Source organism: Diadema antillarum, unplaced genomic scaffold (assembly GCF_040938485.1).
Source record: "Diadema antillarum isolate AM-2024a unplaced genomic scaffold, OU_Dant_1.0 seq00001495_RagTag, whole genome shotgun sequence".
Taxonomy (NCBI): Eukaryota; Metazoa; Echinodermata; class Echinoidea; order Diadematoida; family Diadematidae; genus Diadema; species Diadema antillarum.
In genome coordinates, this window is record NW_027272232.1 from 438,791 (window position 1) to 453,418 (window position 14,628).

A 14,628-nucleotide genomic window follows, 5' to 3' on the forward strand; every position below is an offset into this window, starting at 1 on the left:
GTTTGTGTGTGCATACGTGCGTATTTGTGAATGTGTGCGCATACGTATGTAGGGCCTACTGTTAGAAAAAAATGGAATGCGCAAAACATATCCTTGGGAAAGGGAGTGTTTTTACATAAATTCTACCGTGGCGCCGAGGGGAGTCAGACAGTTGACAGTCCATAGGACGAGAAGGTCTTTCCAATCTTTGAGTTCTCTCTTGTCAGCGGCTCGCTGCCCAAGCTGTGTTCATCGTCATGGCTAGAAGATTCATCGTCAGCTTTCTGCTCCTATCTCTGACATCTGGTATGCATGCTCCTTTCCATATCATCATTTTGTTTCTACCCTGAAGAAGTATATCTAGTCTATTCAAATGACAATTTCATATTAGCCGAGTCAGAAACATTGCATTTTCTCTTTTGCAATAAATTTAGCTACGATCGCAAAGTTTTGTACCAGGCTCTTGGTATTGCCCAACGGGTAATCTGCCTTTGAAGAACCAGTCAGAAGCCCAGATATTCGTTATAATTTGAAATGATTTGTGATTTTTCTACCTTATGTTAAGGTCTTACTTAGGGTTGGACTCATCACACATATTCTAAAATTTCAAAGAAATCACATACAATTATGCAATAAATCTGGAAGTACACCTCTCATCACATTTTGTTTTTAGATGATGTGAATCTAGGGTCATTTTAATGATAGTTCATTATACAGTAAGCATTTCATCACTGGCGGTGTATGACTTGCAAGTTTAAAGTTCTCTTCTTCTTTTTTTTTCATTCTCTATTCGAATACTTATACCCTTGATTTGTTTGTGTGTGTGTGTGTGTCATTGCACATTACGATGTTCGCATTATGCTGGGTTTTATTTTCCCGTAACTTTATTTGGAGTTGGATGAAATCAATCTAAATATCTGTGTATGACTGCATTCATTTTCAGTCGCTGTTTTTCTTAATCCAATACTTATTTACCAATTTGAAAATGTTTAAAGATTTTTAATATGTGAATTATATATAATGAATTTGATCATATGTACATTGTACATGAGGGTGTGTGCGATTTCTCTTCTGTTGATGCCTTATCTTTGTTTTTAAAGTTAGTGTTATCAATTTTTATGATGATGTAATTATAGTGTGGCATTTATTTATTTTTTTTTGGATGGGGTGTCAATATAAATCAGTTGTTGCGTAAAGTGACAGTTTGTTTTATTTCTTTTCCTTATGTCTCCCTGTAAAGTTGTAAAGCTGTAAAATTTAATGTAAACTAAATATAGTTAGTCTTTGGACTTTTATTTGGTGTTTTATTTGTAATAAAACCGAAATTGAATTGAATTGAATTTCAATTCTTTTAATTTATGATGTTTCCTGCGGAGGCATTTGACGAAGATCACTTAGCGCTGCTCAATGTTGACCCATGCTCTCTGCAAGATGCGCTGAAATTCTTGCAGTGAAGTGTCTTCTTTCACCTTCTTGCTCACTTTCCGCTTAATGATATCCCAAAGATTCTCTACTGGATTACAGTCAGGAGATCTTGCAGGCCACTCCATACGTTCGATGCTATTTCCCTCAACAAACTAGTCTACAACTTGAGCGCATGATGCAAAATGGCCATAGGCACATTAATGTCATCAACCCAAATTGGAATTACAAATCACATGGCTTCTACCAACATTTTCATATTGAAAAGGCTATTGTTTAAAAGTATGCCCATAATCTGTTTAATAGGGAAGCACATTGTACCTGTAGAAATTCCCGAGAATTACACAATTTAAAAAGGTAATTTGCTAACTTACATAGAAAATGTATACAATATGCTTCATATAGCCTGAAGTGCAACTTTTTTCCATGCATTTTGACATGAAATGCGTTTTTTTTACACCAATAATGATATCTGATGACAATGATATGCCATTCATGTTATGAGTAATGAAATTCCCTATCCATTTCCGTTTGAATTATGAAAATCCGTAAAATAATTTTTGAGATATATCCAAAAATGTTAGGGGGAACTTACTTTTTTTGCTGATTATACATATATATATGTATATATATATATATATATATATATATATATATATGTATATGTAATACATAATACATATTTCCAAACAAACATACTGTTTTCCATCCCTGTCACATAGCCATAGCTGAGGGTACCAATCCCGCGCAGATGGGCATGGCTGATGGGTCAATCACAATAGACCAGCTGTCTACCAGTTCTTGCTACCAGTATCCTAATTGCGCAGACCGGGCCAGACTGGATCAGAAAGCTGGTATGCGAAAGAGGAAGTGCTGAAACTTTTTTTTTTGAATAAAAGTCAAATTTCCTTTTCTCTTATGAAATATTAAACTAGGATAACTCATGAGTATATTATAATATATCATAATGTATAATCTGAAACGCTATGCGGAGAGTGCTTTTCTTATTTTCAACTCCTATTCTATAGTTAAACTTTCACAATGTTAAGACGAGACTTGGAGTTACGTATTTTGTTGCAAAGACATCCCACCTGTCAGAACCCGTTTGAAGATTCACACTGGACTCAAATGCACGAGTGCCTCACCAGGCTTGCAGTATTGCAGAATTGTCCAATACTTCAAACAGAAATTCTATTTATGGCAAAATAGTAACGTAAATACGTCGATATCGGTCAATTTGTCAATCAATTGCAATGAAACCATCCATCGACGCAGGAATTTCAATAATTTGAAGAAATGCTGTTCCGTTTTTGTGTAATATCGGTTGAAGTATGATAGACCATGAAAAATAACCACCCAAACAAACAAGCAAAATGATATTGTCAAACAAACAAACAAGCAAACAACCGATTAAGGTTATATCTCTCTATGAAAACTCACAAAAGGTGGTATCCTAGAATCTACAGCCGACAGTTTACAACAATGCTGTCTTCAGATAAAAGTTATGGGAGAAATAGATACCTGTAGATAAAGGTAATTCCTAACTGAAAACGAAAAAAAAGCACACTTCTTGTTTGCCTCAGGAAACGGGCGTCGAGGGGCGTGGTGTGCGGCACGTGGCGATTCGTCACCATGGATACAAGTTAACTTTGGAAAAAAGAGACTTGTCTCTGGGATCATCACGCAAGGCAGGGCTGACCGTTACCGGCAGTGGGTGAAAACGTTCAAAGTTCAGTACTCAGTAGGCTGTAGTGGCGCCCTCTCGGACGTGAAGTCTACCTCTGGTACTTCAAAGGTATTTTCTTCTGTCAAATTCATTGATTATTATTTTATATTCTTTTTGCGGCTTCAGAATCACTTGATGTATAACTACAAAGATTTCATGAAAATCAACAAATTCCATGTGCCTGACTGACACATAAGAACAAATAAGGCATATCTCAATGCAACGTTAGGTCACCTTCCAAACACTTTGGAATATAAAATGTTACAAAATTAGATTAGCATTATAGATTTAATTACAAATATAATTTATGCAGATTGTGAAGGAAAAATAAAAGCCAATCGTATTGATATGAAATCGGTGTGAGTCAAACTGGTTAAAAATATTGAATAAAGATAGTGATAATAAATTGTTAAATAACAAGTGAGAAATCACTGGAAAGGGCCTTTTTTCTCTATCTGCTGATGAACAAACATAAAATGAAACCAAAAATGGTGTGTTTTGTGATCAGATCCTTCATCAAGAAAGGCAATGCAAAGATTTCGTTCTTTTCTGAAGAAGATTTGTTTTTATAAAAAGCTTATTCATTACGATGACTGTTTTCGCACGTCCATAACGAAGACTTTGTACTTAAAATGTGATATCAAATTATTTTAAAAGCCAGTACCAATAACCAACTTATATTTCACCTTTTCACAAAGTGAATCGGGTCTTTAACTAGGATATTTTTTTCATAAAGGAGGAGGGGAGGGGTTAAAAAACACGCAGATAATCTCTTATGTATTCTCATTAGAGGTTAACGAGAGGTGGGATTAGCATGTGGATGATAAAAATAAATCAAAATTCTCGTGTCGTAATGTGAGTTTATCCTTTATTGATCGTTTTTTGTTTAAAGGACAAGTTCACCTTCATAAACATAAGGATTGAGAGAATGCAACAATATTAGTAGAACACATCAGTGAAAGTTTGAGGAAAATTGGACAATCGATGCAAAAGTTATGAATTTTTAAAATTTTTGTGTTGGAACCGCTGGATGAGGAGACTACTACAGCTTGTGAGTCATATGCGTACAACAGTATAAAGAAAATGTAAAGAGAATTCAACATATTTTCACTTTTTTCGCACAATAAAAGAGCACTTGACTTGCCTCTTCCTAAAGGCAGGGGGAATAATATCACCCATAACATTTGTCGGTAACGAGTCGGGGGAATGTGTACTTTTTTTCAAAACATGACATTTTGTGAAATTCTCTTTATATTTTCCTTATATTGTTGTACGCATGTGACATCTAAGTTATTCACAGACTGCAGTAGTCTTCTCATCCAGCGGTTACTGCACAAAAACTTCAAAAATTCATAACTTTTGAACGGATTGTCCGATTTTCCTCAAACTTTCAATGATGTGGTCTACCGATATTGCTACATTCTCTCAATCCTTATGTTTATGAAGGTGAACTTGTCCTTTAATGTAGTATCCACGTCTCAGAGGATGTGAAAATTTCTAAGGGCATGGGTAAAGGGGGGTGGGGTGGGGTGTAATCCAACAACCTGCTTCCAAACTGCATCCGGACTATAGGGAACACTCCTTCTCGAAGTATCTTGCTCACTATTCAATCCGACTCACATGCACTCTTAACCATGAACCCTACCAGGCTAGAGCTGGGTCCTACCATGGGCTAGTATATAGCAGCATGGATCAACCCATAAAAAGTTTATATTGAAGGTTAGTTTACATTCTCCTAATCTACCTAACCAAATTGTCGGCCCGATGATGATGATGATGATAATGTTTGCATCTCTGCGTGTCTGTTTGCGTTTGTGTGTGTGTATTTCATTGTTTATTAGTTGTTCATGCAGTGCTCATGTTTTCCTTTCATTACTTGTGCAGATATTCCAGGGAAACAGAGACATGAACACAAAGGTTACCAACATGTTCCCTAGGCCAGTCTATGCATGCATCGTCCGAATTTTGCCACTTACTTGGAACAGTCACTGTAGCATGAGATTCGACCTGCTTGAAGACGGTATGCCATCTGACGTACATAATTGAATGTAATGTAAACACAGATGAACTGAATATGCGTTAATGTAATGTGCATCTTTTTTGGCTTTATTCTAATAGTTTTATTGTCAAGACTCCTGAATTGAGTCTAAATAATAAGTTAGGCAAATGTGACCCTGCACCACAAAACAAACAAAAAGTCGCCAGATATGAATTTTTACTTAAGACCATATTCTGAAAGAGGAGACCTTAAGATTTAAAATGATGTATAACTCAAATCAAATGGACTCTCCTAACCTATCTAAATATTGAAAAGAAAGCACAAACTCGGGAAAAGTGTGAACTGAGAAAAGAGGCTCTGAAGTAGTGTCTTTTCAAGCGCTTAATATATACCAAACTGTGCTGGTTGTGCGATGAATGGGACAAAACATAGGAAGTAAACCACCTGACTATCAATAATGAAGGGATTATCACATTGAATTGAAATTAAACATGCCTCATTAACAAATTATGTCCATACTTAATGCCATCTTTCAAAGCAGTAGCACTATCCTCTTAAAAGTTATTAGAGTTGAAAGTGAAGAGTGTGTACAAGGTTTCTCAGAAACGAAAAAGGGACTCCAGAGACACGCCTAATCACACTATTCTACCAAAAATGTTCGAGATAAACTGCTAAGAAACACACTTTCCTGCCTGTTTTATGATCCCCAATTTTAGCATAATTTAAAGAAGACTTGCTCTTTTCTAAAATATGAAAAAGTCAAGATCGGTTAGGACCCCGTTTACAGTGCAGGGCTGGGCCGAGCCGCGGCCGAGCCCAGCCTCAATTGCGAGGCCGGGCCCCGCAATTTTGTCCGTTTACACTGCCGGGCTCGGCCGCGCTTTTGATTCAAACCTTTCAATATGTTGTCGTAGTGGCGCTCTGCTTGTAAACAAATTCAATTTGGTATTGTCTGGTTTTCAGACCCTTTGCCAAATGATTTCCGTGGCGACGAAGTCGCCGTTCGGGCAAAGGCCTTTGCCGAAGGAAAACATCCCTTGCAGGACAAAACCACCTTAAACTATAGTAATTTTCGACGTTAAGGGGGTTGATATCCTGAACAGCGAAACACACACAGTACGGGCAGAGGGTTTGGAAGCCAGACTAAAATTGGCCGCGCATTTGTCCCAGTTTACGTTTACACTGAGAAAAGGCCGGGCTCGGCCGCGGCTCGGCCGCGACCGAGTCCACCTCCAGAGCGAGGCCAAATGCGAGGCCAAATGCGAGGCCAATTTTGGCCTCGCATTTGGCCTTTTGCGCGTTTACACTGAAGCGGGGCTTGGCCGAGCCTCGCACTGTAAACGGGGTGTAGGTTGACCCATTTCACTTATTTTCAGTCTTCACGCAAAATCAGTGTGTGCGACTTTGTGTTCGTTTTGTGATGCACGGTCACAAATAAACGTAATTTGTTGAGCAAAATGCAAATACTAGTTTGTTTGTATTTTTACCATTGTCTGGAACTAATAGGCAAAGAGTTAACATACATATGCATAAAATAAATTGAATAAATCAAGGTATGACTATATCATATATATAGATGTATATGAGTATATTATAAAGACGAATGTGTGTGTGTGTGTCTGTGGTCTGTGTGTTAATGTGCACCCACCCCACAAACATCTGCTTTTCTGTGTAGTATAGGTTCACCCGTACATGATTTTGAATTCCAAATATGAAAATAATTTACTGGATGTTAGCTTAAAGCTTCAGTTGACGTGATGTTCGGGTTATAAGCACTCATGAAAAAAGAAAGAAAGAAAGTAAACATTTATTCAAGGTTATATTTTTCAAAGAGTATTTGGCTAAAAATTAATGTTATAGCATAATCATATATGCACCATATGAAAGGTAATTCATTATAAAAAGGGACATTCTATGCATGAGTGAACACCGTTTTTCTCTTCAAAGACACAAAGAAAAATGAACAAGATGCCATTAATGTGTACGTGCTCTTCTATGTAACAATATTAGAAAGAACAAAATAAAAAATAACAATAAAAACATTAGTAAAATTGGAAGACAATCATATAATATACATAATATCTCTGAAGCACAAAAGAAAATGGAACGGTGGATTTTCAGTACCTTACGTTCTAAAAGTGATATATGCAGAAGAGTATGTTTCGCAAAAGACAATGATACAAAAATCATAAAATTTGCTTCTGCAGTTTTTATTCTACGCCAATTTCTAAAAATGCAATCATTTTCAAATTTCGCTGGATTTTTGCGACGTATGAGATAATAATTTGGGTGCGACACGCGTTCCATAAGGCTAATTGTGTAAGCTTGTTGATCCATGTCAACAAAAGATACAGCTTTCACATTGGGCGTGGGGCAGGGAAAAAAAAACAGTGTGTGTGTGTGTATGTGTGTGTGTGTGACTGCATTAACAGAAATTGGCGTAGAATAAAAAAGTACTGAACAAAATTGAATGATTTCGGTATCGTTGTCTTCTGCGGAAGATGCTCTCATTAATGACTACAAAAAATACATCACTTTTAGAACGCAAGGTACTGAAAAATCACCGTTCCGCTTTTTTGGGGACACCCGGTATTTAGAATATAAATCTGCATTCGTACAGGCGGGTCTGTTTTATGGCCACTTTCATCGACAGATCTAATCCTTTCGGTGAGACATTTATTGTTCTTTCACGATAACAGTCAAGTTCGAAATGCAACAGATTAGTCAACTTAATAGGGTACCAGTGGAAAGTGGAAGAGTTCTTTCCTTGGAACCAACATTGTCCTCTCAATAGCTGGAAATTATGAAATATTAGCCCTCCAAAGTTGGAACATAATTATTTGATACGCACTTATATGTATGTATATATATATATATATATATATATATATATATATATACAAATATACATATACAAATATATATATATATATATATACATATACAAATACACACACACACACACACACACATATATATACATATACAAATACATACACACACACATATATATATATATACAAATACAAATACATATATATATATATATATATATATATATATATATATATAAACATGTATATATAATACATAGTACATATTTCCAAACAAACATATTGTTTTCCATCCCTGTCATATAGCCATAGCTGAGAGTGTCACACCCGCGCAGATGGGCATGGCTGATGGGTCAATCACAACAGACAAGCTGTCTACCAGTTCTTGCTACCAGTATCCTAATTGCGCAGACCGGGCCAGACTGGATCAGAAGGCTGGTATGCGAAAGAGGAAGTGCTAAAACTTTCTTTTTTTAAACAAAAGTCAAATTTTCTTTTCTCTTATGAAATAGTAAACTAGGATAACTCATTAGTATATTATAATATATCATAATATTATAATCTGAAACGCTATGCGGAAAGTGCTTTTGTTGTTTTCAACTCCTATTCTATAGTTAAACTTTCACAATGTTAAGACGAGACTTGGAGTTACGTATTTTGTTGCAAAGACATTCCACCTGTCAGAACACGTTTGAAGATTCAAAGAGTGCCGTATATGTACGGCACTGGACTCAAATGCACAAGGGCCACACCAGGCTTTCAGCATTGTAGAATTGTCCAATATTTCAAACAGAAATTCTAATGGCAAAATAGTAACGTAAATACGTCGATATCGATCAATTTGTCAATCAATTGCAATGAAACCAACCATCGACGCAGAAATTTCAATAATTTGAAGAAATGCTGTTCCGTTTTTGTGTAATATCGGTTGAAGTACCTATATGATTGACTTTCCAAAAAACAAACAAAAAACCCCCCAAAAATGAATAAACAAACAACGAAACAAACAACCGATTCAGGTTACATCTCTCTGTGAAAACTCACAAAAGGTGGTATCCGAGAATCTACAGCCGACAGTTTACAACAATGCTGTCTTCAGATAAAAGTTATGGAAGGAAAGGTACCTGTAGATAAAGTTAATTCCTAACAGAAAAAAAAAAATCTTGTTTGCCTCAGGAAATGGGCGTCGAGGGGCGTGGTGTGCGGCACGTGGCGATTCGTCACCATGGATACAAGTTAACTTTGGAAAACAGACACTTGTCTCTGGAATTATCACGCAAGGCAGGGCTGACCGTTACCGGCAGTGGGTGAAAACGTTCAAAGTGCAGTACTCAGTAGCCTGTAGTGGCGCCCTCTCGGACGTGAAGTCTTCCTCTCGTACTGCAAAGGTATTTTCTTCTTTTGAATTCATATTTTATATTTTTTTTCGCAGCTTCAGAATCACCTGATGTATAACTACAAAGATTTCATGAAAATCAACAAATTCCATGTGCCTGACTGATACATAAGAACAAATAAGGCATATCTCAATGCAACGTTAGGTCACCTTCCAAACACTTTGGAATATAAAATGTTACACAATTGAATGAGCATTATAGATTTAATTACAAACATAATTTATACAGATTGTGAAGGAAAAATAAAAGCCAACCATATTGATATGAAATCGGTGTGAGTCAAACGGGTTAAAAATATTGAAGAAAGATAATGATAATAAATTGTTAAAAAACAAGTGAGAAATCACTGGAAAGGGCTTTTTTTCTCTATCTGCTGATGAACATAATTATCTAAAATGAAAAAAAAAATGGTGTGTTTTTTTATCAGATCCTTCATCAAAAAAGGCAGTGCAAGGATTTCATTCTTTTTTGAAGAAGGTTTGTTTTTATTAAAAAAAAGCTTATTCATTACAGATGATTTTTTTTCCTCACGTCCATAACAAAGACTTTGTACTTAAAATGTGATACCACATTATTTGAAAAGCCAGTACCAATAACCTACTTATATTTCACCTTTTCAGAAAGTGAATTGGTTCTGTAACTAGGATATTTTTTTCATCAAGGGGGAGGGGAGGGGTTAAAAATCACGGAGATAATCTCTTATGTATTCTCATTAGAGGTTAACGAGAGGTGGGATTAGCATGTGGATGATAAAAATAAATCAAAATTCTCGTGTCGTAAAGTGAGTTTATCCTTTATTTATCTTTTTTTTTTTAAAATGTATAGTATCCACTTCTCAGAGGATGTGAAAATTTCTAAGGGCATGGGTAAAGGGGGGGGGGGGGGGTAATCCAACAACCTGCTTCCAAACTGTATCCGGACTATAGGGAACACTCCTTCTCGAAGTATCTTGCTCACTATTCAATCCGACTCACATGCACTCTTAATCATGAACCCTACCAGGCTAGAGCTGGGTCCTACCATGGGCTAGTATATAGCAACATGGATCAACCCATAAAAAGTTATATTGAAGGTTAGTTTGAATTCTCCTAATCTACTTAAACCAAACTGTCGGCCCGATGATGATGATAATAATAATGATAATGTATGCATCTCTGCGTGTCTGTTTGTTTGCGTTTGTGTTTGTGTATTTCATTGTTTATTAGTTGTTCATGCATTGCTCATGTTTTCCTTTCATTACTTGTGCAGATATTCCAGGGAAACAGAGACATGAACACAAAGGTTACCAACATGTTCCCTAGGCCACTCTATGCATGCATCGTCCGAATTTTGCCGCTTACTTGGAACAGTCACTGTAGCATGAGATTCGACCTGCTTGGAGACGGTATGCCATCTGACGTACATAATTGAATGTAATTTAAACACAGATGAACTGAATATGCGTTACTGTAATGTGCATCTTTTTTTTTGCTTTATCCTAATAGTTTTATTCTCAAGTCTCCTGAATTGAATCTGAATAATACTTTAAGCAAATAAACGTAATTTGTTGACTAAAATGCAGTAATAGTTTGTTTTTATTTTTACTATTCTATGGAACCAATAGGCGAAATCTTAACATACATATGCATAAAAGAAATGAAATAAATTAAGGTATGACTATGTCATATATAGATGTATACGTGTATATTATCAAGACGAATGTCTGTATGTGTGTTGTGTGTGTGTGTGTGTGTGTGTGTGTGGTCTGTGTGTTAATGTGCACCCACCCCACAAACATCTGTTTTTCTGTGTAGTATAGGTTCACCCGTATATGATTTTGAATTCCAAATACGAAAATAATTTACTGGATGTTAGCTTAAAGCTTCAGTTGACGTGATGTTCGGGATATAAGCACTCATGAAAAAAGAAAGAAAGAAAGTAAACATTTATTCAAGGTTATATTTTTCAAAGAGTATTTGGCTGAAAATTAATGTCATAGCATAATTATATATGCACCATATGAAAGCTAATTTATTATAAAAAGGGACATTTTATGCATAAGTGAACACCGTTTTTCTCTTCAAATGCACAAAGAAAAAATGAACAAGATGGCATTAATGTTTAAGTGCTCTTCCTTGTTACAATATTTACAAGGAACAAAAGAAAAATAACAATAAAAACATTAGTAAAATTGCAAGAGAATCATATAATACATATAATATCTCTGAAGCCGAAAAGATAGAGGCTAAAAATGATTGAGAAAAATCAAGAATCTTTTTTTCATATTCAAAATAAAACGAAATGAGAGAGGAAGTGATAAAAATAAATGGTAGGGTAGAGAGGTTAGAAGATGCATGCCCACAATATGCAAGGTAGTAGGTGCCCCTGTACAAACGATGATGATATCGATATCCATAATTGGTACTTTCCAATAGAGAAGCGAAAAGGTAACTCAAATACATGTATTCTACTTTCCTAAAATTAGGAAAATTGTGGATGATATTTTGTTCTTGAATTTGTCTCAGGAATTTTGAAAGCACTAAACTAAGGAATGAGATAAGGCTATTGTTTGTGCCCTTACTCCCTTTGTCATTTGAAATTTGAGTTGAGAGAAAATTCTAATTGTTTCCGACTTTGTTTTGTTTGAAGTTATTTAGTTATTTCAGTCATGTTTTTTATTCTGAATAAACTGGGCTTTTGTTATTTCTTTTACCTTGTAAGGCATTTGCAAATGAGAGGCAACATGTACATTTTTGAAATGCTTACTTTTGTGTTTTGGTGGACAAAAACGAAAGAGTTCACCCATGCGTGAAGTCTCCCTTTATATCGATAGCCAATTAGTATCCTTTAATGTGATATATAATACATTGGCTTTTATCAAGATCTTTTATGGAATATATGAAGTCGAAAAACTGTTTACTTAGTTTTGTGGCTGAAATTGACATGCACTCTCTTTAAATGAATGGTCCTGCAGTAAACGTGGGTACTCTCCAAAAATTGGGAATGGAAAGTAGACGTATTCCAGATGCCCGCTTATCCGCCAGTTCCTGTTACCAGTCATATACAGACTGCGCCACCCGTGCCCGCCTGAATCAGCGAGCCAGTATGCAGGGTGGTAAGTGAACTAGCCTACTTCCATGACTTCCCTACCTTCCCTCCCTCCGGTCCGGGGCTTAGATCATTCAAACATTGTGTGGCAGGCCTACTTATAATGTGTCACATGTTGACCTGAATACACTGTTTTCCAAATATAATAATAATAATAATGATAATAATAATAATAATAATAATAATAATAATAATAATAATAAGAAGAATAATAATAATAATAATAATAATTATTATTATTATTATTATTATCATTATTATTGTTATTATTATTACTATTTCAGGAATCAAGTATAAACGTGATAGCAAGTCAACACGAACTTTGCCATTCAATCTAAGCCATGGTGTTGTCGGGCTACATTCTGTGATCACATTTTGTCATTGATTTATATTCATGTAGATCTATACCGTTATCTCTTAAGAAAACCGGGGAGAGAGAAAATGGATAGTAAAAGCAACTCTTAGATTTCATTTCTTCGTTTTCAATAAATGGTCTTGATATCTCAAGAAAAAAAAAGGAAAAAGAAATTACGTCATGTAGTTCCCACTGTACGATTAGTTTTGTTCGTTTTGTAACATGATGTGTGCTTATGAAAATGATCAACTACAAAATAAACTGCTGGATACATCATTTTAATCGAAAATCAAGAGCTTGAGGAAAAATAAGAGGAATTAAGTTTGAGGACCATCTCTCTCTCTCTTTCTTTTCCCCCTCCTAATGCGGTACACTTGTACTTGCAGCTGACGAGTACTTTCACAATGACTTGATTATGTTGTATTACGTTTCCGAAGTCTTTCACGTGAAATATCCTGGCTGATATAGAAATAAGGACTCTCAACAATTGTTGTTTCCTAAGGTCGCTGGCGTAGAGGTGCGTGGTGCGCAGCATCTAATGATAGGTCTCCATGGATACAGGTGGACCTTAGGACCAATCGTCGTATCGTGGGCGTCATCACACAGGGTCGATACCCTCACTCCAGCCAATGGGTGACGAGTTTCGGTATCCAGTACAAGAAAGACGGTGCATCGCGTTTCGAAAACGTTGTTGGAATAAGCAATAAGCCGATGGTTTGTATAGAGTCACTAGCAACAACAAGAATAACAATAACAATAACAATAACAATAATAATAATAATAATAATAATGATAATAATAATAATGATGATGATAATAATAACAAAATAATAATAATAATAGTAATAATAATAATAATGATAATAATGATAACTTATAACAATAATTATAATATTGATAAATTACAATAAAACTATTATATGTCAAAAGTGAAAAGCTATATACCTCGTCCCGACGCGCGACGGGTTCCTGAGGCATCATTTGGATGCCCCTTATGTGTGCCCATTCGTCTGGTCGTCGTCCATCATGTCCTTATTGCGATTAAAGGAACATACAACAAACAAACAAACATGATGAATACATTTCATTGACGCTTAGTCCAGGAATGCCATATGAGGTACAGATGCACTGATTACATTTTGGTAAAGGTCCCCTTTAGTCCAAACGCCAAGAGACACTTCATGACTTTTTTTTTGTGTGTAAAGTTTTAGATTTAAACATGGATGTCAGAAGTACTCAGTAGTCATTTACAAGGGTGGGTAGAAATTGACAATTATTTCCATGACACAGAAGTCGTGATTGTGACAGATTTAGACGGTAGCGTGAAAGATCGAAACGACCTCTATATCCAAAGGGGTAATTGCAAACGTCACAGGTTCGACACCCACGGATTGTACAGCCCATGACCCATCGACAATACTATAAATCAAACAAGGTCTACGAGACCGACATCAAGCCCCGTGTTGTCAAATCGGGGTCTAGGGCAATTACCCCGAACAGTTCCCCTGACCTAACCCTAATCCTAACCTTGAACTTAATCCTAATCCTAAACCAAATTCTTTCCCCTGCACCTAACCCTAACCCTAATTTTTACTCTTAACCAGTATTTAGCCGCGGGGGGGGGGGGGGGTAATTGAACTGATCTCATTTTGAACTGTTGGCTTTGTTTTAGCTGTGCTGTCGATGTAATGGGCCTCATCATATCATATCGTGTCGAACTGATGAGTTGTATGACTCGAGAGTTTTCTGAGTCATGGTTCTTTTTTTTTTTAATATCAAATTCATCGGGTGCCGTTCTCGTGGGATGACCTCGTAATTTTCTGTAATTG

The 14,628-nt window shown here is 36.0% G+C and overlaps 1 protein-coding gene across 1 annotated transcript in view; it reads left to right on the forward strand.

Moving 5' to 3' along the window:
* Window positions 1-236: 236 nt before the first annotated feature.
* Window positions 237-14,628, forward strand: part of LOC139710047 (uncharacterized) — a 41,764-nt gene continuing 27,372 nt past the window's right edge. Inside the window, exons 1-9 of the mRNA XM_071621994.1 lie at window positions 237-285; window positions 2,124-2,255; window positions 2,985-3,196; window positions 5,012-5,147; window positions 8,267-8,398; window positions 9,137-9,348; window positions 10,606-10,741; window positions 12,311-12,451; window positions 13,302-13,513. Of these exons, the coding sequence (XP_071478095.1) occupies window positions 237-285; window positions 2,124-2,255; window positions 2,985-3,196; window positions 5,012-5,147; window positions 8,267-8,398; window positions 9,137-9,348; window positions 10,606-10,741; window positions 12,311-12,451; window positions 13,302-13,513 (1,362 nt within the window). The remainder of the gene's footprint in view (window positions 286-2,123; window positions 2,256-2,984; window positions 3,197-5,011; window positions 5,148-8,266; window positions 8,399-9,136; window positions 9,349-10,605; window positions 10,742-12,310; window positions 12,452-13,301; window positions 13,514-14,628) is intronic.